This window comes from Mesocricetus auratus, unplaced genomic scaffold (genome assembly GCF_017639785.1).
Source record: "Mesocricetus auratus isolate SY011 unplaced genomic scaffold, BCM_Maur_2.0 Super-Scaffold_100026, whole genome shotgun sequence".
In the NCBI taxonomy this organism is placed as follows: Eukaryota; Metazoa; Chordata; class Mammalia; order Rodentia; family Cricetidae; genus Mesocricetus; species Mesocricetus auratus.
Window position 1 is genome coordinate 26,194,216 of NW_024429207.1, and position 26,938 is coordinate 26,221,153.

Genomic DNA, 26,938 nt, shown 5'->3' on the forward strand with positions numbered 1-26,938 from the left:
ACATCTGTAATGTGTTGGGGCCTGGAAAGTAGGAGGTGCGTAGTAAGTGTTAATTAAAAATATGAGTAGCACATGATCTGCCAGTTGTTTCCTGGATGTCTGGTGATTGCTTTCGGACTTCATTTCTTGGGGACCTGTTAGATTCTTTGGTGTGCCAGGAAGTTATAAGCCGGTAGAGTTATCCCTGTTAGGAGACTGTGGAGGCAAAGCACTTAAACTCAAGCATTCCCACGCTGCATCTTGCTAACCCTTAAATAACAGATAAATGAGGCCAGAAGTCACAATAGGATAATGCTGTGTTGCTCCAGCTCAACCTGTAAACAGTGTACATCACAGTTATTTTCTCTCTATTTAACGTCAAACTTTCTGTTTTTCAAGGATAGTTTGTGTACCTAGCTGTATTTAAAAAAAAACAATAAATGTTGTGTATTTACAATAAGAAGTTTCACGTCTGGTTGAACGGAGAGAGAATGTGGAGCCCCTGATAAGAGATGCGGAAGTCGGGAGGGGAGCCGATGAGAAGGTGGAGGGGAAATGACATTGAGTTGGGGGCAAACATGGAGGAAGCTGGATTGAAGAAAGGAATGAAGGAGCTTAGGAACCATTCAGGTTACCGGCAGCATCCGTATATAGAGGTCATGTGACTACACATAAGCACCTCCATCCTATCTAAGAAAGGGCAGGACTAGAGAGACCCACTACCAGAGTGTTAAACCAGCACCACGCCTTATGACCTGAACTGCTCACCAAGGGCGAGGTTAAAACACTTATTGGGAAGCAGACGATGGGGAAAGCAGCCACGGGCACGTTGTGGGCCAACACGTTTTTAATAGGAAGTAAATCTACAGGGCTGCCCGGGCGGGCCGTTGGTATTTAGCTGCTCTCCTATGCCAGGAGGGCTGTGGAATGCAGGTCTGGATAAGCGTACGCTTTTGCCATCTTGCCACAGGTGCTTCTTTGTGAGCCCGAACAGTCTTGGCTTTGGTGTTGAAAGCTGCTGTTTTAGCTCATGAGCAGCCATATGGGCTCAGGCCTAGGCAAGAGATTACTACCTGCGTTCTCCTGTAGTCTTCTACCAGCAGCAGTTACCGATGCCTGCTGGGTTCCTTGCCGTTGGCTGGGCACCCTTCCTCCTCCGTTCCTACCCCCAACCCCAGTCTTGTGGAGCTTGGCAACCAAGAGCCAGTTGGACTAGTTCCTGCCTAGCCCCAGCTTGGGCAACTATCTAAGACCTTGCTCAGTCTAACCCTGCTTCTCCGGCTCTCGTATTTACCTTCCACTGATAATCAACTCTCAGATACTGTTTCTGAGGAGGTGGCCAGGCAGGACGGAAAGCGCCTCGGAGGATCTGGGGCTCCAGAAGGGCTGGGTTTGAATTCTGGCCTGACTTGCTATCTGTATGACCTTGGGGCAGGGGCCTCACCTGCTGGCCCCTCGGCTTCTGTGTCTATGAAATGGGACTGTGGAGATTCAGCAGGGTCCCGAAGCCCTTAGCAAGCAGCGAGTTGACTACGATAGTGGCTCTTCCTTGTTTCTCATGCCAGGTTGCAGCTGGGGTGACAAGCTCTGTTTTCCCTGGGCTCCCTGCAGAAGCCACATGGAGGGCCCAAGGTAGGCAAAGAGGTGTCAGTGGGCACTTGCAGAGCTGACATCCTGTGGATTTATGAGTCCTTAGTTGGATCTTCTGGCTCCAACTCGCTGTTACTCTTGCTAGGACATGGGAAATGGAGTAAAGTTTCTGCTCTGACCTGAAGTGCTGCTGTTTCTACAGAAGGGCCACCGGTGGAGGCAGCGGCTTTGTGAGCAGCTCAGCTCCTTTTTTGGTCATGAGAGAGACAATGTCTTACTTCAGACTTTTGAGGTCCTTGCTGGCTGAAGAGATTCTGAACAAAATGCAAGGTGCTTTCAGGATCTTCTTAAAGTCCCCTGTTAGTTCATAGGAACTAGCCCTGTGTCCTACACGGTTCCAGAAAATTCACAAGTGTAAGAAATGTCTAGTCCACTTTTGACTCATGGGGCTCACACGGGGCAGCTGCCAGCTGCTTGGTGCAGTGCTGGGATTTCCTTTCCCCTCCCCCCCTCTCCCCAAGGACTGCTGGTGCTGTGGTCTGGTTACTCCTCTTTAAGGGACTGCTGGCCAGGTGTGGCCTTTCATGTCCCCAGTGCCTGCTCAGCGCCAGCAGCTGGTTTTCCCAGCACCGGTGACTCCAGCCCAGCATCACAGTGGATTCCCAAGGAGCTCTGAGAGCACACAGGTGCCTGGACCCTCCTCTGCTAGATCACCCGGAAGTGTGGGAAGCAACCATGACATTTGTTGGCTTAAAATTTGCCCCATTAAGCCGGGCGTTGGTGGCGCACGCCTTTAATCCCAGCACTCGGGAGGCAGAGGCAGGCGGATCTCTGTGAGTTCGAGGCCAGCCTGGTCTACAGAGCGAGTTCCAGGACAGCCTCCAAAGCCACAGAGAAACCCTGTCTTGAAAAAACCAAAAAAAAAAAAATTTGCCCCATTAGGGCTAGGTGTTTCAGTGAGTAAAGACCTTTGCCAACAGTCCTGACAACTTGAGCTTAATCTCTGTGAGCAACATGGTAGAATGAGAAAACCAAGTCCTGCAAATTGTTCTCTGGCCATAACACATGCACTGTGGCATGTATACACATAGACAGACAGACAGACTGACTGACTGACTGACTGACAGACAGACAGATAGACAGACACACACACACACAATAAATGTAATTAAAAACATTACCCCCTAATAAGTCAGCTTGGGCTATACAGTGAGACCTCATGGAAGGAGGGAAGGAGGGAGAGAGGGAGGGAGGGAGGGAGGGAGGGAGGGAGGGAGGGAGGGAGGGAGGAGCCTCAAGTTCCATAGTATATTAGGGCAAGTATGGAAACTAGTTGTGTATTTCAAAATAGCTGGTGGAGAGAATTTTGAATGTTTGCATCACAAGGAAACGGAAAATGCTCCAAATGACAGATATACCTGTGTCTTAGTTACTTTTCTGTTACTGTGACAAAACATCATGACCAGGAAAACTAAGAAAAGAAAGTGTCTGCCAGGCACTGGTGGTGCATGCCTTTAATGCACCTCTGGAGGCAGAGGCAGGTGGATCTCTGTGAGTTCGAGGCTAGCCGCGTCTACAGAGCGAGTTCCAGAACAGGCTCCAAAGCCATACAGAGAAACCCTGTCTCGAAAAACCAAAAAAAGGTGTCTAATTGGACTTCCGGTTTCAGAGTGGTAGAGTCCATGATGGAGGACCAGCAACCTCAGGAACAGCTGAGAGCTCACATCTTGAGACTCACTGAGAACAGTGTGGGATTTTGAAACCTCCAAGCCCACCGTCAATATCACACCTCCTCCAACAAGGCCACCCCAGATAATTGTACTAACTGGGCACCAAGTATTCAAGCATATGAGTCTGTGGCAGCCATTCCCATTCAGACTGCCACAAACAGACACCTTGATCTGATCATTATAGTTGTGTGCATGTATTGAATTGTCATGCTGTACCCCAAGATATAGGATTATTATATGTCAGTTAAAAAACAAGCAAACAAACAAACAAAAAAACCCCAGGTGATTTCACATTTACCGCCTTCTAGAAGTATAAGTCCCCCATTTAAAAGTGGGGGGTCCATATATCTCAGGGTTAAATTATATGCCAGGCATTCATGAAGAAACTAGGTTCAACCCCTAGGACTCAAAAAACAAGTAAATGAAGTGAGTTTTACAAACCTTCCTATATGGAGGCCACATCTGTTCAGATAGTGGTATCCTGCCTCTGCCTTTCCTCCTGAGTGCTGGGACTACAGACACCTAGCGTCACAAGATGCCTTCATCTTGAATTTCCCAGTCATGTCCACAGTTAAGCTTATAGTGTAGTTAATGTAATAAGAAAAGACTAGACTCTTGGGAAAATACCAACACAGCTAGGTTTCATCCCATTGATCAGCCGCTCTTAAACTTGGGTCCAGTTAGGGGGTCACTGGAGAGTTGTGACATGTGTGCCTTCTAATTCCTTCCACTTGATTTAGACTCGGCATTTTGAGGGTGAAGCCCGAGACAGAACTTTTTCAAGTGGTACCTCGGGGCTTTGAGTCTGCGCCAAAGTCCAGAATGGGTCTGTGAGTTGAGAGACGGGTGTTTGTAGCTGCGGGAACCAGTGAAGTCTTCTGGGAGGTCCTGAATTTATCCTTCAGCTTCGGGACTCAACACCGGGGTCCCCTCTTGCACTCAGGAACCTGATGAGTCCTGGGTACTGATTCCTGAGTTTCTTGTCCTAACACTTGGCTTCTTGGGCCTTTTTGGGCAAGCTCCCTTGGTCAGGAAGTGTCTGGGTACCACCATGACAATGAGAGTTGTTGCCATTAAACTTCTAGACCCAGTTAATTGGAGTGGACACAGCCTCACTTTGGATGAAGCCTCGTGAATGCTAGAGATGCTTTCCACCCACGGGTGGGTAGGAGGTGGTGGGCAAACAGCTTTTCAGACATTCCTCTTGTTTTCCTGGCTTCTTGGGATGGAGAGAGCATTTTTCTGCTCTCCAGAGCAGAAAGGGTGGCATATAAATGAGCTTCCCCCACCGCCACCCCCAGGCTAACTCGGCAGCATCTCTGTGAGGGGGAGGAGGCACCAGAGGCTGCAGCAGAGAGAGGGCTGACATCCTTGAAATCTCATCCACCCCTGTCATTACATGTGGCTTAGAGTCCGAGTTGCTCCCCCATCCCACTCCACTCACGAATCAGGATGGGGCTCCAGAGGCTTCGAGATGTGGTTTGGGGTGAGGAGAGCAGTTATTTAAGAGTAGCACTGGATCCTGGTGTTTGCATCTTGTAATTAGCTGGGTTGAGGGGGGCCCATGGCCTCCCTGTGCTATGCTCACCCTGTTTTCATGTAATTCTCCCAGTCACCGTCTGGCACAGCTTGTCATCTGTGTTTTATAGAGAAAGTCTTGGCAGCAATCAGAGAGTGTTAATGCTACAGTTAGAATGTGGTGGCTTCCAGGAGACCTGAAAGCCTTTGGCTCCACGTGTCCATGGAGTTCTTGGCCACAGTGAGGCTGTGGAGACACTGGCTTGCTTCTGCACCCAACAGATCTGACTCTTTGCCTAGAGTATTTCAGGTCATCTCTCCTTATTCTCAGACGGTGATGGCTCCATTTAGATGTTGATTTGGGAATGGCAGAGCCTGTCTTTTTTAACTCAATGGAGATGTCCTTTAAAGAGATATAAACTATAATGACGTTTAAAGCACATAACTAAGATGAATGCTGATCTGAGTACTCCAGGGTGGTTTGTTTGTTTGTTTGTTTGTTTGTTTATACAGAACTTGAGGTGATACCCAAGACCTCAGCCGGTCTTGGGAAATGCTGTGCCACTGAACCATACACTCTCACTCCCTGCAAACGCATTCTTCAGATTCTTCAGGCTTAGTTTCATGTGTAAAAGGTAGTAATACAGTCTTTTTCTTTTTTTTTTAAAAGGTCTTTTCACCGAGGTTCAGAGTTCCCTTAAATGGCTGTGTTATCCCTGCCTATTTTCCTTTCTTAAGTTCCTTCTTTTTTTTTTTTTTTTTTTTTTTTTTTGGGTTTTCAAGAAATGGTTTCTCTGTGTAGCCCTGGCTGTACTGGAACTCACTATGTAGACCAGGATGGCCTGGAACTCACAGAGATCTTCCTGCCTCTGCCTCCCAAGAGCTGGAATTAAAGGTGTGCCTTACCACTGCCCAGCCCCTATCCATTTTCTTTTTTTTTTTAAATAATTTTAAAAATTTATTTATTTTATATGCATTGGTGCTTTGCTTAAATGTGTGTCTGTGTGAGGACGTCAGATCCCCTGGAACTGGAGTTATAGACAGCTCTGAGCTGCCATTGTGGGTTCTGGAACCGGACCCAGGATCTCTGGAAGAGCAGCCAGTGCCCTTAACCACTGAGCCATTTCTCCAGCCCCTATCCATCTTCTCATAAACAAGAAATTTGACACAGTGAATTTACTTCAGAGATATATGTTAATTTAGACAATGGGCTCTTCTGAACTCTAAGATATTTCTTTTTTAATTTCTTTTAATTAAAAATTGTGTTATCTTATGTATATGGTGTTTTGTCTGCATGTATATCTGTGCACCATGTATATTTGGTGCCTGTGAAACCATAAGAGGGCATCGGATCCCCTAGAACTGGAGTTATAGGCAGTTGTAAGACACTGAGTAGGTGCCAGGAATTGAACTGGGTCCTCTGGAAGAGCAGCAAATGCTGTTAACACCCGAGCCTTTTCTCCAGCCAAGACATTTCTTAAGGTAGTCTCTAGAATGGTAGACCATTTCTCTGTTAATCCTTAGGCAAATTTCCTAACTTTTTTGCTCCTTTCATTGCTTTGTGATAGCCCCATCTAGGGAGGGCTTCTGTTGTTTGCCTGGAGGATAACGGTGTTTGGAGCTGCAGACTCAAGTTATAGGAGTGGGTTCTCAATGGACTCTTTGACTGTGGGGGTGGGTTCTCAGACAGACTCAGGTTGGAAGGGTATCTATTGGGAGCTTCCTTGGTATGATTTCTAATATTGGTCACTACCTTGTATCATCTCTCAGCAGAAATCAGGAAGCCAAGAAGGGCCTGTCATGTAGAATATTGCTGGCCCAGTATTTGGAGCTTCCTGCTGTTTTTTTCTTTCTGGTTTTGTTTTGTTTTGGATGTGTTTCTGTATTGTGTTTTTCAGTTGTAGCATGAAACCCTGACTATTGTATATGCTAGGCAAGCATTCCCATTGCACCTCACCCTCAGCCTTCTTGCTGCCTTAGTAGTGTGCTTTCTTACTGGTTTTTATTTTTGTGTTCAGACATCAGTTTCATTTGGCATGTATTATAGTAAGTAAACTGACAGGCATGTTAAAAAAATCTGTATCATATGAGTTTGTATCCTATATGTTATGAAATGAATGTTGAAATGACACAAATAAGACAAAGCAAGCCAAATCAGAGCTAGCAGGCAGAAAAGATGTTACAGGTCACACTTGCAGAGCATCCCTGTGTGCCGGGAAATTCCACGCTGAAACACTCCCTCGTGTAAACACCACCTCATCACTGTATTACAGGGTGGGGTTATAGGTGGAATATTCCTAATCTAAAAATCTGAAATGATCTCAAATCTGCAACTTTCTGAAGTTGACATCTAGAAAATTCTACACCTAACCTCATCTGGTATGTTGCCTTACGAACACAAGGTTGCTAAAAGCATTGTCTAAAATTACAGTCTCTAGGAGATCTGTATAATGGGTATACAAAGCACAAATGGAATTATTCGTCCTTAGGACTTCTCATTTTTTATGTAATTTGTGTGTGTGTGTTTTTTCAAGAGAGAGTTTCTTTGTGTAGCCCTGGCTGTCCTGGAACTCACTCTATAGACCAGGCTGGCCTAAAATTCACAGAGATCCACCTGTCTTTGCCTCCCAAGTGCTAGGATTAAAGGCTACACCACCACCACCTGACATAGATATTTTTTTTTAAAGCTCCTGGTCGTGGTGACACACACCTGTAATCTCATTCCCCTGGGAGTGGAGACGAGAGGACCACAATATCTCTCTGCTAACTCTCACCCCAAAAAAGGAAAATTAGGAAAAACAAACAAACCCTGAATTCTCCAGCATTTTGGTTTGGATAAAGGGAACTCAAATCACCAATCTCTCTCTCTCTCTCTCTCTCTCTCTCTCTCTCTCTCTCTCTCTCTCTCTCTCTCTCTCTCTCTCTCTCTCTGTGTTTTATCCAAATTGACCTATTTTTATTTTTTAAGTTTAATTTTATTATTTTTTAAAATTTAAAAACCTCATCTATTTATTTTACATCCCAGCCGCAGCCTCCCTCCCATCCTCCCCTCTAAGTCCCTCTTCCCCATTCCTCCAGGAAAGGGCAGGTCTCCCGTGAGTATCAACAAAACATGGCATATCAAGTTGCAGTAAGACTAAGCACCTCCCCTTGTATTAAGGCTGGGCAAGGTCACCCAGTATGAGAAGTGGGGTCCCAAAAGCCAGTAAAAGAGTTGGGGACAGCCCTTGGTCCCTCTGTTAGGAGTCGTTTAAGAGGTGACTTCTGTTTTTACAGCAAGGGAAACTGAGGCCTAATTAAGAGACTTCGCAGTCACATGGGGAAGCACACATGTCTAGCCATTGTCCTAGACTAACTGGACACGACGGGGTGTGGGGTACTGTTAATGCTTCTGTCCCGTGTGTGTGTGTGTGTGTGTGTGTGTGTGTGTGTGTGTGTGTGTGTGTGTGTGTGTGTCCCCACCAGGAAACCTGTTATCCAGGACTCATTACCAATGCTTTGTAGGTGAGGACAGTGACTTACCCGAGGCTGAACTAGAACACTGGTGTGTCTCTTGCTGTTCCATGCTTTGGGGACCCTCACATCGTAAGAAAACACCTTTGTCTTTCAGAACCTGGCAGTTGGAGCAGGAGCTGTCGGATCTCTGCAGCTGACTTACATCTCGAAGGTAAGGTTGGTCTGGCATGCTGGGAAGCCATGTTCTTGAAGTAGGCTTGATGTCTAAGCAAGAGGGAGGGAGGTTCTACATCCTGGAGGTGTGAGCCTTGGGGGCATCCACAGTCATTAGCTTGCTTCCCTTTCCCAGGCATCGCCCATGGAAGGTCTGCTGTCTTGTGGTTGCGTTTGGTACTGGGGAGGGTGGCCCACTCTTTGGATGTGCTGGTTACTCAACGCTCCAGACCTATAGGAATATTTGAGATAATCTGTAGAGAGAATAGTTTGTTTTGGGTCACTGTGTTCCAGGTCTTAGTCATGATTGTGGGGTTCCTGTGAGGCAGTAGATTATGGTAGAATGGGGCCCAGCTTCTTACCTCACGACTTGGGAGCAAATTATAGAGGGACTGGGCACCTATAATCTCTCCTGAGGGTACCCCTAGACTCTTAAGGATTCCCCTTGTGCCCCCACCTCCTCAAAGTTCCAGATGTTACCACTGGCCTTTGGGAGTCATTTCACATCCCAAATAAAGCACTATCTATGGAGGATGTAACCTTTTTTTGTCACGGGGACAAAAGGGCACAGGGACAATGACCCTGAACCAGTGACAGATTCCTTCAAAGTGTACAGTTACTGAGCAGTGGATCGGAAATGGCTTGGGCCCCATGGAATTTTACCAACTCTCCAGACTGAATGCTCGTGGGGGGAGGGTTGAGGATATCCCCCAGAGGGCCCTAAGATAGGCCAGGACCACATTCAACATCTGGGTGCCTGGTAGGGACCGAGGGCAGGCAGCTGGTGGTCTGTGCCCTCATCCAGCATGCATACAGGGGCTAGAGCAACTCCGGATCACCTCTGAGACTGGGGGTGGGGCCCGCCAGTGGCACCCACAAAGTGCCGCTTTTAGCAGCTCCTCCCCGGGGCAGCCGCTGCTGCTGACCCGTGATGAGCCCCGATTTAAAAAAAAAGCCAGGGATTTAGATTCTCTCCTAAAAGCCGGAGCAGAGAGCCAGGTGGCACCCAGCCAGCTCAAAGCTGCAGAATTCGTCCCCCACTCCATTTCTCAAGGGGGTTGCTGCGTTCTTTTCTGGCCTCTCCCACCCTCGGACCTTAGGGGCTTTGAGGACCTTGGGGCTCAGGTTGAGCTAAGTAGCAACCAGCTCCATCTGGCAATAGTTTTCAGGAGATCTGTGCTCCCACGGGGGATGCTTAAAAGAGATGGGTCGAGAGATGTCCTGAGAGGAGTGGCCTTTGGCTGGACCGGCAGGCTTCTGTGTGCCTGCCAGCTGCAGACAGAACCTGGCAGAAACATCTCAGCGAGGTAGAAGACGCTGGGCAGTGGCTGAAGCGATTAGAGAGGAGATAATGGCCTCCGGGGAAGAGAGTGGTCAACGTGCTGCTTTGCTAGGACAGCTGCAGGCAATTTGTGCCTGCCTTTTGATAAGAAATGTGACAGCCTCCCCAGGCCAGGGCAGCCCAGTCCACCCTCCCTCCCTTCCTCCCTCCCTCCCTCCTCTCCCAGGGGCCAATTCTTCTCATCTGCTGTGAGCTCATTAGGTCATTTCTCCAGAAAGAGAATTGAGAGAGGGGGAGCAGAGAACCCTGTCAAAAATGAAAACCGAAACCATCTCTGCAGAGCAAGGGTTTGGAAAGATTTTTTTTTTTTTGGCCAGGGAAGAGTGAATATAATCTCCTGCTGAATCATGATTTATAAATGCGGCCCAGATGAGGCTTTCGGTGTCCCTGTGCCTCGTTGGCAGGGGTGACCCGACTTTTTGCCCTTCCCGAGACGGGCAAGCTTGCACGGGTCTTTGAAAAACCCTCAAGGACCACCAGGTTAGGTCACAGATCGATGAGTACCTTAGCTTCTCCAGCTGACCAGCTGCCGGAACTCATACCCAGGTTCTGGTGGTGCTGAGTTTTTGAGTCCTCTTTTTTTTTTTTTTTTTGTTAGTCTTAGGTCACCTCCAGGGTCAAGCGTTTGCATGGTGTCAGATGCCATGGTTTGCTTTGTCCCTTTGCCCCCCCCCCATCTCATGGAGGCTAGTGTGGGGAAGATGGGACTGGCATGGGGGGATTGGCGGTGGGGCGGTGGGGGGGGGGGTTCTCCAGAGATGGAAGTGTCTGTTCCCGGAGCATCATGGCAGCAGAACCAGTCTTTGGAAAATAACTGAACCTGGCCTATGCTGCTGCTACCTTTGCGGTACAGCTCTTCTCTCCCATCCTGCCCAGGCTGGAGCTCTTTTGTGAGGGTCTCTGATAGATAACAGGTCTAATTAAATGTGGGTTAACTGTTTGCGTGGGGGTGAGGGCCCTGGATAGTCTAGGGCAGTGGTTCTCACCCGTGGGTGGAAACCCCTTTGCCAGGGGAGGGTGGGGAGCCAAACCACCCTTTCACAGGGGTCACCTAAGACCATCAGAAAACAGGTATTTACATTACCATTCATAACAGTGGCAAAATGACAGTTATGAAGTAGCCGTGAAAATCATTGTATGGCTGGGGGTCACCACACACGGGGAACTGTATTAAAGGGTCACGGAGTCAGGAAGGATGAGAACCACTGTGTTAGACAGTTCAGTGAAGAGCATTGACTCATTCATTTTCCAGATAAATCCGCTTACACGCGCATCAACCTGAACGTCCTCTGATGGCTGCGTCAGTGGCTTCTCACTTCACTGCTCTTAGTGCCCCCTTGAGGGTCAAGTCTCCCCAGACACCGGGGCAATGCTTAGAGTTCTCCGAGCTTTCCTCTGCTCTTGTTCCTTCCGCTGCAGGGGCCCTAGCTCCACTTCCGGTCAAGGGCAGACAGGGTGTGGCTGGCCCTCACAGCGTCCCTCTGAGGTCTGTGTTTGATCTGATAAGCGAAAGCTCCTGAGACTGTTCAGCTAGGCGCCCGTGGCTCTTCTGCGTCATTCCGTGGGGGCCCCCGTGGACGCTGTTTTCACATCCCAGCCCTCTCTTGCTGTTGGCGTGCTCATAGGGCCTGCCGGTAAACCACTGTTGGCCAGTGACTCAGCTGTGGCCACCGTGTGGTGTGAGGATGTTTGCGCCTGGGCGCTCTCTCTCGAGTCAGACGGTTGGATGTCCTCCCCCACCTGTGGCCACACTGCTTCCTGTGGGTCCTCCGTTCTCTTCCTGTGTTTGAAGATGGCTGCTGCAGCCTGGCACAGTCACCAACAAGGAGGCAGGTGGATTGGGGCAGTTCATACCTCTGGGGACATGCTGTCAGGGAGAAAGGCCAAAGCCAGAGTTCTGAGCAGCCCGTCTCTGTGGACATAGCCACAGGTGGACACATTCATTTCCTGCCCCTGCTGCCCTGTGTCTGTGAGAAACCCTTTCACGCTGGCATAACTGAGGGAGAAGCCGGTCTGTGGAGGCTCTCAAGCCTGTTCCATGGCCAATCAGGCCAGAACTGGGATCGACCCCATTAGTTTGTCAATCTGTTACTTTGCCCAACAAGACTTCCATGCTACCTCATGAGGCTGAGGCACACTGTCAGTGCTCGTACACATGGCCTTCCTGGCTATCAAGTGCATACACAGAGAAGAACAAGCAGAAAGCCATGTGTTGCCTTAGAAGCCGAGGTTCTCACGATAACTGCATGGGCAGCATTTTCCCAGGCTGACTAAGCAGCGACTCGAGCCTGGTCATTTGTAACCCATGTAGGGTGAGAGGGTCAGCCGGTGGCACTCTGTCTAGTCAGTGAGAAATGTGAGGAGAGAGGACCTCTGGACCCAGCTTCTCAATGCCACCCAAATTGCCAGCTGGATGAGAAGGGAGCTGGGAGGCAGGCGGGAGCCAAGGGGACAGAACACAGGCAGCTGTGTGACACTGGGGGTTAGTGCGGGGACCCAGCACAGCAGAGGCAGATGACAGCCTGGGGAGACACAGATGATGAAGGCCATGGCTGGCAAGTGAGTGGCTTGCACTGAACCTTAGGAAAACAAGGTGGCTCGGGGCAAGGGTTGACGGTCCCCTGAGTGCTACCTGTGAAGTGTGCAGACATGACTGTGTCTGGTAGTCTGTCTAAGCTCAGATTTGTGGTTCTTCAGGGCTTTCTTAGGCCACAGGGCCTCCACCTCAGGGCTCCCCCGTCAGTACAGTGGACTGAACACACACACATCGGGTATTCTCTGACTCTCCCCGGTGATGCCCTGTGCAGCCCTCTGCTAATAGGAAGGCCGTTGGCAGAAGCAGTCCTTCATCCTTGTGCCTTCAGAAATAGGGTCACGTGACATCTTGTGTGCTTTAAATACTTGCCATTGAGGATGATGTAATGTTACACAGGCATTTCACCATTAACATTGGAAATGCCATGCATTTTTTTTAATGTTGGAAGCTAAGCAGTTTTTTCATGCCCTGCTTGAAATTATGATCTCATCATTATCATTACTATTTCGTGTGTGCATGTGCACCATTGTGTTGGTGTGTGATTTGTTTTAATATGGGGTCCACCCATGTAGCCCAGGCTAGCCTGAAACTTGCTGTGTAGCCTAGGATGGCCCGCAAGTCAAGATCCTTTTGTCTCAGCCTCCCAAGTGCTGGTATTGCATTCCCTTGCCTGGAACGACAGTCCCTCATTTGCAGGTTCTCTATGGCAGTGCCGCAACCGCAGAGATTCTTGCTTATACTGTCATATTCTGTGCTCATGTTAACTCCATGGGGTCATGACTTTATGATTCCTTTCTTGGCAAACCATGTCACGGAGGTCACACACCTGTGATTTGAGACTGATCCCAAAGCCAGCCTCTGCTATTTACTCTTTTGATATTTTATAGGGCGCCACCTCAGTTCCTGGTTGAGTGTTTGGGGCAATGTTAATTTTGGCTAAGGAATCAAGGTGGGTCTTTAGAAGACTTCAGGGTCAAGAGCAACAGGAGCCTTGAGACTGGTTGTCTCTCAGCGTTAGATTTTTAGCAAATGTGAGCTGCAAGGAGACATCACTTTTACTGCAAGACTTTAATTCCTGCTTCTCATTCCAAGTCCCAGAGTTCTGAGAGAACAAGAAGACCCAGGACAGCTAGAAAGGGAACTGAGAGAGCAGTGTGCAGGGCAGGATGGTGACTGTATGTGGATAGGTCCCTCGGTAGGTGCTGCCTCACTAATGCATCCCCAGGGAGTGGAATGTGCAGAGTGTTCCAGTGGGGCTAGACCAGCATCTAGGGGAATCACCAAATCTCTGTAGGCTGCGATGGAACACAAGCCTGAGTGATGTGGGCTCCTGTGCAATTACACAGCAATGCCCATAGATACACAGCAATGCCCATAGATACACAGCAATGCCCATAGATACATAGCAATGCCCATAGATACACAGCAATGCCCATAGATACACAGCAATGCCCATAGATACACAGCAATGCCCATAGATACACAGCAATGCCTATTGCAGATACACAGAAATGTCCACGCGAGAGGGGGGATTGTAAAAGCTGGCTGAAAGACACCAGTGTTCCCATCTTCCCAGGCCCTGTTCTTGAAAATACCAGGTGAGCTAACTCATTCTGGCAGCCGTTCTCTGGGTTGCTGGAGAGTTGCCTGTTCCGTGGCCAGCATAGATAGCTAGACCTTTGGACAGCATATCTAAATACCCCGCCCCCACCCCTTTCTGCTTTGATCGGAGTTTACATGTCTAAAGAAATACCACTTTCAGTTGGGAAACTGTTTAGGGGAAAGGGCTTAGCTCTTGCATCCATAGGAGCCTGCTGGTTATGAATGGGGCTTGGCTAGATCTTGTGGCTCAGAGACAGTCTTGTCCCAACCCGGTGGCTTTTAAAGCATTCTTGCAGAGACAAAAATTAACACAGGCATCAAGACAGCAGTATGTGGACAGTCAAGATTCTATCATGGAAGGGGTACTCAGCTTGTGAGTCGTGTCGCCTGGGAATCACATATCTGATTTCATGCATATCAGATATTTACATTAGAATCCACAACATTAGCAAAATTACAATTATGAAGTATGAAATGATTTTTATGATGGGGGGGTGCCACAACCTGAGGAACTATGTTAAAGAGTCACAGCATTAGGAGGGTCAGGAACCAGTGTTTTAAGGAGTAGGACTTATAATGTCAGTTTCTTAAGGGAAAGCAAGACTCTCATATGTACATTTGACATGCTTTTTTTTTTTTTAGTTTTTCGAGACAGGGTTTCTCTGTGTAGCTTGGAGCCTGTCCTGGCACTCACTCTATAGACCAGGCTGGCCTCGAACTCACAGAGATCCACCTGCCTCTGCCTCCTGAGTGCTGGGATTAAAGGTGTGTGCCACCAATGCCCAGCTGATACGTTCTTTTTATGTGTGAAATATTTCCAAGTAAACATTTTTTTTCATACTGTTGGAAAGAAATTCATGTCTCTTTTGTCTTTATTTGATATAGGTGAGCATAGCTACCCCAAAACAGAAACCCAAAACTCCATTCTGCTTCGGTAAGTACTGAGCCACAATGGGCTTTCTTCACAGACATGTGACTTCTTTTCCATGGAAGACAGCCCTGTGGTCCCATGTGAACTGTGTCCTGTGTGTGTGAGTGGCTTAGATAATAGCAATGTTCTGGATGCCAAGTAATACCACTGTGAATTACTAATAACTTGTGACCAGGCACACAGGGGCCAGCCATGTTTTAGCCAGGCTGGCCTCTGCTCACCCTCTGCCCTAGTCCCCGCCCCTGCCCCCCACCCCCTCCATGCCCAAGCTTGCCTGGAACTTTGCTTCTATTGCCCTCAGACTCCAAAGTGCTGAGATTACAGGCTAAGCTATCAGTTGTGGCTGTGTTTCAGTTTTCTTGATGCCACAAGGTGGATAGGAAATACCTCATAGAAGTTTCTGGGAGCCTTCACTTTAGAGTTGAGCAGAGATGTAGGAAACGAGGAGGTCTGAGAGAAGGGAGATAGGCAGGAAAGCATTAAAATGAAGGAAGGAATGCAGAGGGTCTCAAGGTTGCCAAACAAGTGGCAGTTAGTGGCACAGGAAGCAGAACCACTCCACCAGTGCCTCCATGCTGCCCGCAAGTCCAGCGACCCCGTCGCTATGAGCCAATGCTGGGGCATCTCTGTGTCCCGGGAGGCTCTGGACACAAGCTTCAGGGAGGCAGAGCTGCTGCTTGCTTTGCCACTGCACGTTCTCAGCACACAGCATGGCTGCTGGCACATAGTGGGTACTCAACAAATATTTGTTATATGAACGAAACAGGAGTTCTCAGTCTCGTCTGCAATGGCTTCTTAACTTCACGCTGATGCTAGAGGGATGATGTGAACCCCCCACTTCCCCCCACCTCAGACTGGTGCACTCTTCCTCCCGTTTCTTCCAAATACCATTGCTAGATTCAGAAATCACTCTTTTTTTTTTGTCTGCTCATCTAGTAATGTATAAACAATAATTAATTATAATAATAATAATACAATTCAGAGGTAAGTTGTTGGCTAAGGAAATGTCAGCGTGAAGAACAGGTTGAAAATGAGGTCAAGGCCACAGACCTGATCTCCAGCAAGCCTTCCTCCATCTCCCAGGCACAGACAAGACAAGATTGTGCTGGTAGAAGCCAGCACTAGGCTCCCAGGTTAGCGTACCAGCAGGCCTGTATGTAGCCTAGGTCACGGATGTGCAATGCTGCATGAGTGTCTTATTGGTGGCAGACTAATAGCCACTCTTACTGCAGTGTCATTCTGGTGGCTGATGAGAGAACCCCTGCTTTTAAGGACGAGTTGCTGTGGTCTGCCGTTTCTGAATGTGCAAGTGACTTACTACCATGCGGTAGCTTCTGGATCTGCTGAATAGCCTTTACGGGTCTTGTCACCTCATACATCCCTGACATGGGCTCTTGTGGTCCAAGGATTCTGACCTGAAACCTTTTCTCTGCTTCTTCTTTACTCTTACAGTTATCAATGCCCTTTCTCAGAGATACTTTCTTCAAGCCAATGACCAGAAAGATCTGAAGGACTGGGTTGAAGCCTTGAACCAAGCCAGCAAGATCACCGTACGTGTACTTTTTGTTCTTTCTGGTAGTGAGTGTGGCATGCCCCAGTGTTTGGCCTCAGAGGGCTAGGAGCAGAACTTAGAAGGCACCAGGGACTTGCCCCGGAGCCTGTGCAGACCCAGCTCTCTCTAACCTCCTCTTGTCCACTGGCTGACAGCAACAAGTTAGCTTGAGAGTTCGAGTTTGCATCAAGTTCAAGGGGAAGTTTACGGAGTGTCCTGTCCCCTTTGTGCTTCCTGGGAGGGGCTCCTATCAGTCATGTTCTGGGTAATTATGGGATGCTGATTCAGTGTTGTGCTGGAAAACGGATTGCTGACTATGAGAAGTTGGGGAATGAGGAGAGCATATGAGAAGGAACTTAGATCTATCTTTTTTTTCTAATTTAGGGGATATTCTTCTTTGTCTGGTGTAACATGCATTCTTCCCACCGGCCTGGTCCCTGAGCCTTATCAGCCCCAAATGAACATGCAGATGCTATATTAATTATGAAGCTGTTGACCGTCTGCTATGGTTTCTTAATGGCTTAATTATTATCCCATAGTTACTAATATATATTTTTATAAGGTCTTATCTTACCGAGAACGCCAGACTTGCACCAGCTCCTCCTGGGATCACGTGGTGACCCTCTACTCTTGACTACATTTCCCAGAACCCTCCTCGACTCCTAGTCCCACCATCAGTCGGGTCTGGAAAATTCTTCCATTTAAAAGCTTTAATAGCTTTGAAACTTGTCCATGGGTTGTGTTAAGTGCTCTTGTCTTCCTGGACTTGGCTAATGCAGAATTTATTTCCTATTCTATCGAAATATCTTTAAAAAATGAAATAGAGAAGGGTGAGAAGGAAGGAGAAGGGGGAAAGATGTGCTAACTTCCCAGCACAGTGACAACATGCTTGAAAATAGTCTAGTTATGAGAAGGAGAGGTCAGTTGCAGATCATTGCTCTTGCAGATCATGGGGCATCCCTGCTGCTTTGGGCCTGTGATCAGGAAGCTAGCGGGAGTGGAGCAGGTGACATAGGAGACCTGTTTATCTCCCAGTAGTTGGGAAGCAAAGAACAAAGCAAGGGGCTGAGGTCCCAGTATCCCCACAAAGGCATGTGCCCGATGACCTAACTTTTCCCACTCTGTCCCATCTCCGGAAAGTTCCACTGCTTCCCAGGAGTGCCACAGGCTGGGGACCAAGCATCCAACTTGGGGAATATTTAGTGACTATAGCAAAAACTGCATTGAGGGCAGGAAAGAAAAAAAAAAAAAAGAACAACAGCAAAATGAAACCCAGCAAGTCAGGCAGAATCCACCACAGCTTGCTGAAAACTTAGAAATTCTGTGTTGTACATTGTCTTAGCGTTTCTGTGGCTGTGATGAAACACTATGGCCAAATACAATCTGGCGAGGAAAGAGTTTATTTGCCTTACACTTCCACATTGTAGTCCATCATAGTGAAGGAAGTCAGGACAGGAACTCAATCAGGGCAAGAACCTGGAGTCAGGAGCTGATGCAGAGGCCATGGATGAACGCTGCTCACTGGCTTGCTCCCCATGGCTTGCTCAGCCTGCTTTCTTACAGAACCCAGGACCAACAGCCACCATGGGCTGGGCCCTCCCGCATCAATCACCAAGAAAATGCCTTACATCTGGATCTCTTTTTTTTCTTTTTTTGGTTTTTTGAGACAGGGTTTCTCTGTATTGTTTTGGAGGCTGTCCTGAAACTCGCTCGGTAGACCAGGCTGGCCTCAAACTCATAGAGATCCTCCTGCCTCTGCCTCCCAGGAGCTGGGATTAAAGGCGTGCGCCACCAATGCCCAGCTACATCTGGATCTTATGAAGGCATTTTCTCAATTGAGGCTCCCTCCTCTCTGACTTTAGCTTGTATCAAGTTGAAATAAGACTAGCCAGCCCATGCACCCAGAAATATTGGTCTTCCAATGATTTCAAATAAAAATGCCCATCGCTGGAGCAAATTATTCTTCCAGACACCTTAGAGTTCCCATGAATATTAGTAGATGAATATATACATATACCTCCAGCATTTGTGTTGCTGGACCCAAGCAGGGTAAAATCTAGCCATGGTAAACCCTGGTAAGCCTGCAGAAAGGAGGGGTAAGTCAAGGCTGGTGGAGGAAGGGTCTTGCTGTCTCTGGACTGTGGATATGGGGTGCTTCCTCAGACACTCACAGGAAGGTGTGTGTGTGTGTGTGTGTGTGTGTGTGTGTGTGTGTGTGTCTGTGTGTGTGTGTGTGTATACACACCACCCTGCACTGTGGATATGGGATAATTCCTCAGACACTCACAGGAAGGTGTGTGTGTGTGTGTGTGTGTGTGTGTGTGTGTGTGTGTGTGTGTGTATACACACACCACCCTGCACTGTATTTTCATGGTCACCCCTCTCCACCAGGTCTTGCATCCTGTTGCTATGTGCTGGTGGTCCTTGGGCTCTTTTATACTCCAACTCCTTGTTTTTCTGGGGACTTTTTTGTCCAGTCTTAACTTAGCATATGAGTGCCAAGGGGAGAGGGCTCATGTCTGTTCTATCTGGTGTCTGATCTTTGCTTTCTAATCAGGGTTAGCTCATCCAATAGGTATGCAGTAAGTTTCCTCTGTGTGTGTTTTATGTGTATGTGTGTGTAAATGTGTTTATGTGTGTGTATTTATGTGTATGTACATGTGTATATGTGCATTTGCACGTGTGTCTTTCTATATCTGTGTATAGTGTGTGTATAAAAGTGTTTGTGTGGCCAGGCATTGGTGGCACACGCCTTTAATCCCAGCACTTGGGAGGCAGAGGCAGGTGGATCTCTGTGAGTTCCAGGCCAGCCTGGTCTACAAAGTGAGTTCCAGGACAGCCTCCAAAGCCACAGAGAAACCCTGTCTCGAAAAACCAAAAAAAAAAAAAAAGTGTTTGTACATATGTATGTATGCATTTGAGTGTGTCACTGTGTAAGGTTGTATAAGGGGTTACTGACTGAGTTCCTCCTATTCGGATATGGATATGCATGGAAGAGCTGGAGGGGAGAGGAGAGTGTTCTCACCATCATTTAGTAAATCAGGTTTTCCTTTCACTCATCCTCATCCTGTTTGTGGTTCTGCCCATTCCCTAAGCTTTCTATTTCTTGCTGACCATACCTCTCTTCTTCCCAGGTACCCAAGGCTGGGACCCTACCCTTGGCCACTGAAGTTCTCAGAAACCTAACAGCTCCTCCCAACCCAGACAAGAAGCCTCAGGTGGCCTACAAGACTGAGATCATCGGGGGAGTGGTGGTGCAAACACCCATCAGCCAGGTACCATTGGTTGGGGATGCTATGGGCAGTAAAGGAGCATCCATTGTGCCCAAGGACCAGCACAGAGCAACAGGATGCAGGATCTGGTGGAGAGGGGTGACCACGAAAATACAGTGCAGGGTGGGTGTGGCCAATGCCGATGTACAGGTTGACATCATGGTACCTTGAGGATGTGTGGTCTGTGTGCTTCTGCTTAAGATCCAGGCAACGGACACTTGTAAAACTTAAAGGAAGCGTGGACTGAGGCAGGGAGTGAGACTAGACCCAAGTCTGCAGTCCCTCTTTCCATTTGGGGACTGCTTTGTGAAAACACTCAGTGGAGTGCCTGATTGGGAGCAAAGTCAATTTTTATTTCTTTGACTGACATATATCAAAGAGGCTGGGGGTGTGGCGGGAAGGCTGGGAGGAGCTGGGGCTGCCTAGAGGAGTGGCCGGAGCATTAACAGCGACACTGTTTCCTTGTAGAATGGTGGGGATGGGCAGGAAGGGACTGAGCCAGGGTCTCACGCCTTCCTGCGGAGGTCACAGAGCTACATCCCCACATCAGGCTGCCGTCCTTCCACCGGGCCTCCCCTCATTAAGAGTGGCTACTGTGTGAAGCAGGGGAACGTGGTGAGTGCCAGTACAGGGCTCCCCTGGGGTTCTGGTGCTTCCTCGGCGCCAGTGGGCGTGGGCGCAGCAGAGGACAATGACAGGGGGAGATGTCCCCCCTCTATGCTGACCACCACTGGGAAGGAGCCTTTAGCCCCCAATAAAGCTTGTCCCTGTTGTGAAGAAGCCTCCCTTCCTTCAAACCGATGCAGTCTGCAAACTGATGGGCAAATTTCCCTCCTCCCAACCTCTCACTTTTGCTCCTAAGAGGGTGAGCTCCCATGGTTGACTTAGTCTGGGTTTCTGTTGTCGAGACGAAACACAGTTCCACATACATCACTGAAGGAAGTCAGGACAGGAACCTGGAGGCAGGAGCTGATGCGGAGGCCATGGAAGGTTGCTGCTTACTGGCTTGCTCCTCATGGCTTGCTCAGCCTGTTTTCTTACAGAACCCAGGGCCACCAGCCCAGGGATGGCACCACTCACAATGGGCTGGGCCCTCCCCCATTGATCACCAGTTAAGAAAACGCCCTACGGCTGGATCTTATGGAGATGTTTTCTCAATGGAGACTTGCCCATAGCCCACTTTTTTGGAGGTATTAATTGAGGTTCCCTCCTCTCGGATAACTCTAGCTTGTGTCAAGTTGACATAAAACTAGCCAGCACAGCAGTAGCTTCTGGTGGCAGCAGAGAGTGACCCATGGCTTTTCCTAGGTGTTAGAGTGAGGTGTTTGGCCTTGGGAAGCCGGGGCTCAGATGGAGGCCTGAGCCTTTCACTGCTTTCACAGTACCCGTTATTCCTGTTACTTGTCCCGGATGAAGAGGAAAGCCTGGCTTCCATGGTGCTGGTTCCCTGGGCATTTATATTGTGACAATGCCAGTCCTGGCGCTGGAGACCTGTACTTAATGTCTGGCTCCTTGTTTTTCATTTCAGCGGAAGAGTTGGAAACGGCGCTTCTTTGCCCTTGACGACTTTACCATCTGCTACTTCAAGTGTGAGCAGGTGGGTAGTAGGTTTCCGTCCCTCCCGAGAGATCACCAAAGCAGAGACTGTGCATGAGTAGAGACCGGGCCCACGTAGACTTCCAGGGCACCTCTTCGTCTTATCTCTGTCCAATCCGTGTCTCTTTTTGACGCTATTAAAAGAACCCGGGCTGCTGCCAGCCTCTGCGCGGTCAGCCGCCATGGGGGCGGAGCCACTGGGCAGCTGCTGTGGGGGCGGAGCTACAGAGCAGCTACTGCTTAGATTTCTCCCCATTAATGATTATTTTGAAACCAGGTTGGTTTTAGCCAAGATTCTGAGAGAGGGGCGTTGGTGAGCTGGTGTGGGTCACTGGGCCATTTACATAACCTCACCTGTCCATCTTCCACCCTTCCCACCAGGACAGAGAACCCTTGCGTACTATACTGCTCAAGGATGTTCTCAAGACTCATGAGTGTCTCGTCAAGTCTGGGTAATTGCCTTTCCTTATTCATGAAAATATTTTAGGTGTTTTGCCTGCATGTATGTCTGTGTGAGGGTGTCAGATTCTCTGGGATTGGAGGTGAAGACCGATGGGAGCCACCATATGGGTGTGGGAATTGAACCCGCGTCCTCGAGAAGAGCAGCCAGTGCTCTCAACTGCTGAGCCATCTCTCCAGCCCCTTCTTATTCATTCTGAGCAGAGCCTCTGTCTTCTTTAAATCTGCGTTCATTACCCCTTTTCAGGCTCTGTTTAGGAGTCCTTGTGGGTGACACAGTGCCTTTCCTCTTTTGGTTTTTATTTCTTTGTTTATTTTGAGACAGGGTTTCTCTGTGCAGCCCTGGCTGTCCTGGCACTCCTTCTGTAGACCAGGCTGACCTCAGACTCAGAGATCCGTCGGCCTCTGCCTCCCGAGGGCTGAATTACAGGAGCGGCCACCACTGCCCAGCTTTCCTCCTTTATTCTTGATGCCCTGTTAACACATGGGGTGATTCACAACATCCTTATGTTACTACCACTTGGCAGAAACAAATATTTGTATTTGTTCCTCTTCTCACCAGGAAATGGACCTTCTGAGTGCATGGTATTTAGCATGATTCAGGGCTTGACAAGAGACTGTCCCATACCTGGGCCCCAAATACAGGCGCCTGTGGACAAGTGAACCTTAACAGACCCCAAACATGTCTTTTCGGCCACGAGTCTGTAGTCTGTCCAGACTGCTTAACTCTCACCCTCCTATAGGCCATGAGGGGACCTACCAGCAGTAGGCATCCTGCCCTCCTGCGAAAGCATGGCACCACCCTACCTAGGCACACATGCTGTCTGATCCAGGGAAGCAGGAGCAGAAATGCTGTACCTAGTTTTCCAATTAGCACTTGGAGGGTACAGAAGACTGGGGTGGCACCCAGGGATAATTGGTAATCCACGAAAGTAGATATAGCTAGATATTACCTTGAGTGTGGCTCCAGAGGGCAGAACTCAGCATGGCTGGATCATGAGAGATCACTGATTGCTCCTGACCCTGGAGGGCCTGGGTAGCTATGAGTAGCCTATGAGGCGTGTTGGACATGCTAGCCCAGCTTGGAGAGCTAGGGTAGGGTTCAGCCTGAGACTCCTGAGAACTTGCCCTACCTCTAACTGCCTGAGTCACACTGGACTTGAGTCAGAGAGGTGAAGTCCACAGGGAAGGTTGTGGCTTTTGTGGCCTCGGCTCTGTTGGATGGTGTAGCCTCTCTGGAGCCATTGGGGGAATTCAGGACAGCTGTCATCAATGATTGCTGTTGAAATGACACGAACTGAAAGCAGCAGTCTGGGCAGTGGATTCTGGGGCTTACTGCATTTGCATGAATAATCTAGAAGGTGAAACAATTTAGCCCTATCTTAGTTAGGCTTTCTGTTGTTGTTTCAAAACACCAAAAAGCAACTAGGGGAGGAAAGGACTTATATGGATTACACTTTCATCATCACAGGAAGTCAGGACAGACACACGGAGTCAAGAACTGATGCAGAGGCCATGGAGGAATGCTGCTCTCTGGCTTGCTCCCCATGGCTTGCTCAACCTCCTTTCTTCCAGAACTTAGGACCACCTGCCCAGGGAAGGCCTCACCCACAATGGGATGGGCCCTCCCACATCAGTCACTAATTAAGAAATGCCCTACAGGCTTGCCCACAGCCTGATCTTTTGGAGGCGGTTTTTTTCCCCCTTATGGAGAGTTATCCCTACGCAGTAGCTCAGGAAGGAGGAGGAGTTGGTGGATGTATTTCAAGTGATCCCTGCTCTTCAGGCTGCCTTTGATGGTGATCAGTAAGCATCTTTGTTTCCATTCCCCACTCAAGGAATGACAATCTTTATAGTACACGTAACAAAGGCTTTTCCTCTCACTGGTGTTTGGGCTGGGTCTATGCTCCCTACCTAGTCTTATCCCCCCTCTGCCTAGAGGGCATGTCACTGGCCAAGTCACTTGTGTCTTTTCATTCTAGCAGGCAATTCTGCCTGTGACCAACCCTTCCTCTGCCCGAGGCTCTTCGTTAACATGGAAGGCAGTCTTACCTGCATCTAGTCGCTCCTCCTCAGGTGCTTTTCCTGGTAGCAGTTAGGTCTTTACTCCGCATGCAGTCCTCCTGGTGCCTGCACACTTCAGGCAGTGGACATAGAAAGCAACGTCAGCCACCTGGGGTTGTGGCATCATCAAACACTTACTTCTTACCCTCTGCTTGCAGGAGTCGGATTTCTCTTCCAAAACCCACACCCCGCTTGAAGATTGCTGTGCTTTTCTTTTTGAGATTGCAATTTGCTTACATTTCTCCCTTCCCTTTTATTCTTCCGAACCTCCCCACATTTCCCTCTCTGATCTCCATCAAATTCATGCCCTCTCTGTCTGTCTGTCTGTCTGTCTGTCTCTCTGAAGCTTACTATCACTCATTTATTTGGTGTGGGTGCACCACCACTAAGCTACACTCTATCCACAGAAGCAGATCTTTTCTGGTTTTTTTTTCCCCACCGAAGGAAACTCATTTTAAAATGTATTTTGTGCAAACACACAAAGGAATATGTTCCAGTATGTCATTTTCACACATACTGTGTTTTGTTGTCCCTTGTCCCCCCTCTCCTCCCACTCTCCATGCTGGTCCTGTGACCCACGGTCATCCCCACTCTGCTTCCCATCTCACAACCTCTTTGTTTCCCCCTTTATGGTCTCCTTTCTTAAAACAATTTGTTTTGCACATTATTTGCTTGTTGGCTTATATGTGTGATCGCACACACACACATGCGCATGTGTAGGGGTTGCTTCTCTCCTTCTGCCAAGCCAGACTTGGTGGTGAGTAGCAAGCTCTTTTTACACACATGCGCATGTGTAGGGGTTGCTTCTCTCCTTCTGCCAAGCCAGACTTGGTGGTGAGTAGCAAGCTCTTTTTACACACATGCGCATGTGTAGGGGTTGCTTCTCTCCTTCTGCCAAGCCAGACTTGGTGGTACGTGGCAAGCTCTTTTTACCCATGGAGCCATCTTGCCAGCCCTCAATGTTCTTTCTAGTTTCATGATGTGTTATTCACCCTCACATACAAATTTACACACATATAAAAATTGAAGTCTAGGATCCACCTGTTAGAGAAAATACATGCTATCAGTCTTTCTCAGCCTGAGTTACTTTGCTTAAAATAATAATTTCCAGTTCCATGTGTTTTTCTGCAAACTCCATGATTTTATTTTTCTCTTTAAAATTTTTTTTGTTATGTATATGGATATAGACTATCTGTGTGAGTGTGCCACATATGTGTAGGTACCTGGGGGAGGTCAGAAGAGGGTGTCAGATCCCCTGCAACTGGAGTTACATGTGGTTGTGAGCCTCCTTATATGCGTGCTATGAACTGAACACAGACCCTCTGGTTGAGCAGGGCATGCTCTTAACTGATGAACCATCTATCCAGCCCCTTTATTTTTCTTTACAACCAAACAAATTCTATTGTGCCTGTGTACCATTCATCTGCTGATGGACGTCAAGGCTGATACCATTTCGTGCTATTGTGAGTAACGCAGTGATTGCCAGGGGTGTACAAGTGTCTTCCCAGTAGGATGGAAAGTCTTTCTGGCACCATGCCAGGAGTAGTAGAGATGGGTTATATGGCCGTTTTTTTTTTTTTTTTTTTAGTCTCTCGAGGAACCTCCAGACTGATTTCCGTAGTGTCTATACCAGTTCATACCATTAGGAAATAAGGGTTCCTCTCTCCCCATATCTTTGCCGTGGGTCATTCTGGCAGCGGTGAGAGGAAATCCTCAAATAATTCAAATTTGCATTTCTCTGGTAGCTAAGGGTGTAGAACAGTTTCCCGGGAAGCAAATATTAAAGCTGTTTTACTCTCCATTTCTGTTTCTCTCTTTAGCACCTTGTCCCCTGGGACAGCGCAATGAGGCCACCGGGAATGAATATTAAAGCTGTTTTACTCTGCGTTTCTGTTTCTCTCTTTAGCTCCTTGTCCCCTGGGACAGTGCAATGAGACCAGAGCAGGAACTCAGAGCTGTGGGTGGGGCTGCTGCCCAGGGGGAAGGAAGGTTTAGAAATGGTGTTAGCTCCCTTAGAAGAGGCATGCTTGGACTCAGTCAGTGTGGTTGCTGAACTCTAGTACCTTGGGCAGGCATAGCATTTAAAGTCTCTGAACCTGGGCTACCTTACCCACAGAGAGGATAAAGTCTTGAGATGCATTAGTGGGTCATTTTCAAATTTAGGATATACTGTGCAAAATAAAGCACTCACAATTCCTGGTATAATGTTCTCTCTCTTTCCCTCCCTAGCGATCTCTTAATGAGGGACAACCTGTTTGAAATCATAACCACCTCCAGGACGTTCTATGTACAGGTAAATGCTCACCCCAAGACCAGCATTCCATCTCCACAAATGTGGGTGAACACCACCCCCACCCTTGTTTTCTCTTTTCTTTAGCTTGTAGTTTCTCAGTGATCAATTTAGTCCCGTGGTCAGTCTGGGTCCCATTTCATTCTAAGGAGGATGCTAGCCAGAAGTTTCCCTCCCCTAGGACACTACAAACTGGTCAATCAACTGTGCCTGAGGATGTGTGCCTGAAGCAGCTGCACTCGGCTGCAGAGCTCCAGCTAAGCAGAGAAAAGGGGAACTGGAGGGTGGTTTCACTTCTGCTCTGGAGGGTATTTATAAGTCCTGCCTCTGTATGGACTTTACTGTGTGCAGAGAGACAGAGGCACAGAGGGCCCTGTGCGGGCACAGGTGCACAGCCAGCTGCACAGAGAAAGCCATTGTTTGGGCTCTGACCGTTCACTTACCAGGAGCTCCCCCAACCCCCAGATCTGGAGCCCTCCCAATCCAGTATGAAGTCACAACAGCTAGCCAGGCAGATTTCTAAGCAGAGCGAGGACTTCCAGGGCCAAGTCTTCAGCCTAAACTACCCCATAGCCCACCAAGTGTGCTGGTCCCCTGCGTGAGGCTAATGTGGGATTCTAGTGGTGAAATACGCAGCCTTCCCAAGTGGAGTTTTAGAGGCTTCCCAAGCCCCCCCCGCCAAGTCCTCTTGCAAAAGGATGAGGCATGTCTCTCATTCTTTGAGCAATAGGTCTTGTGTTTCTGTTCTTTTTCCACTTTAGGCCAGCAGCCATGCTGGCTGATGCGGACGTCTTCAGGCCATACTCAC

At 48.5% G+C, this 26,938-nt stretch overlaps 1 protein-coding gene across 8 annotated transcripts in view; it reads left to right on the forward strand.

Annotated features, from left to right (window-relative positions):
* The window catches only part of Plekha2 (pleckstrin homology domain containing A2), an 81,825-nt gene that overhangs the window by 44,500 nt on the left and 10,387 nt on the right, over positions 1–26,938 (forward strand). For 7 of the 8 annotated variants that reach the window (XM_040731991.1, XM_040731992.1, XM_005066565.4 and 4 more), the window contains 8 exons: positions 8,428–8,484; positions 14,852–14,900; positions 16,350–16,447; positions 19,584–19,724; positions 20,190–20,336; positions 21,250–21,318; positions 21,699–21,769; positions 26,070–26,133. In XM_040731991.1, the coding sequence (XP_040587925.1) occupies positions 8,428–8,484; positions 14,852–14,900; positions 16,350–16,447; positions 19,584–19,724; positions 20,190–20,336; positions 21,250–21,318; positions 21,699–21,769; positions 26,070–26,133 (696 nt within the window). The remainder of the gene's footprint in view (positions 1–8,427; positions 8,485–14,851; positions 14,901–16,349; positions 16,448–19,583; positions 19,725–20,189; positions 20,337–21,249; positions 21,319–21,698; positions 21,770–26,069; positions 26,134–26,938) is intronic. The other variant, XM_040731993.1, reaches the window with a different exon arrangement.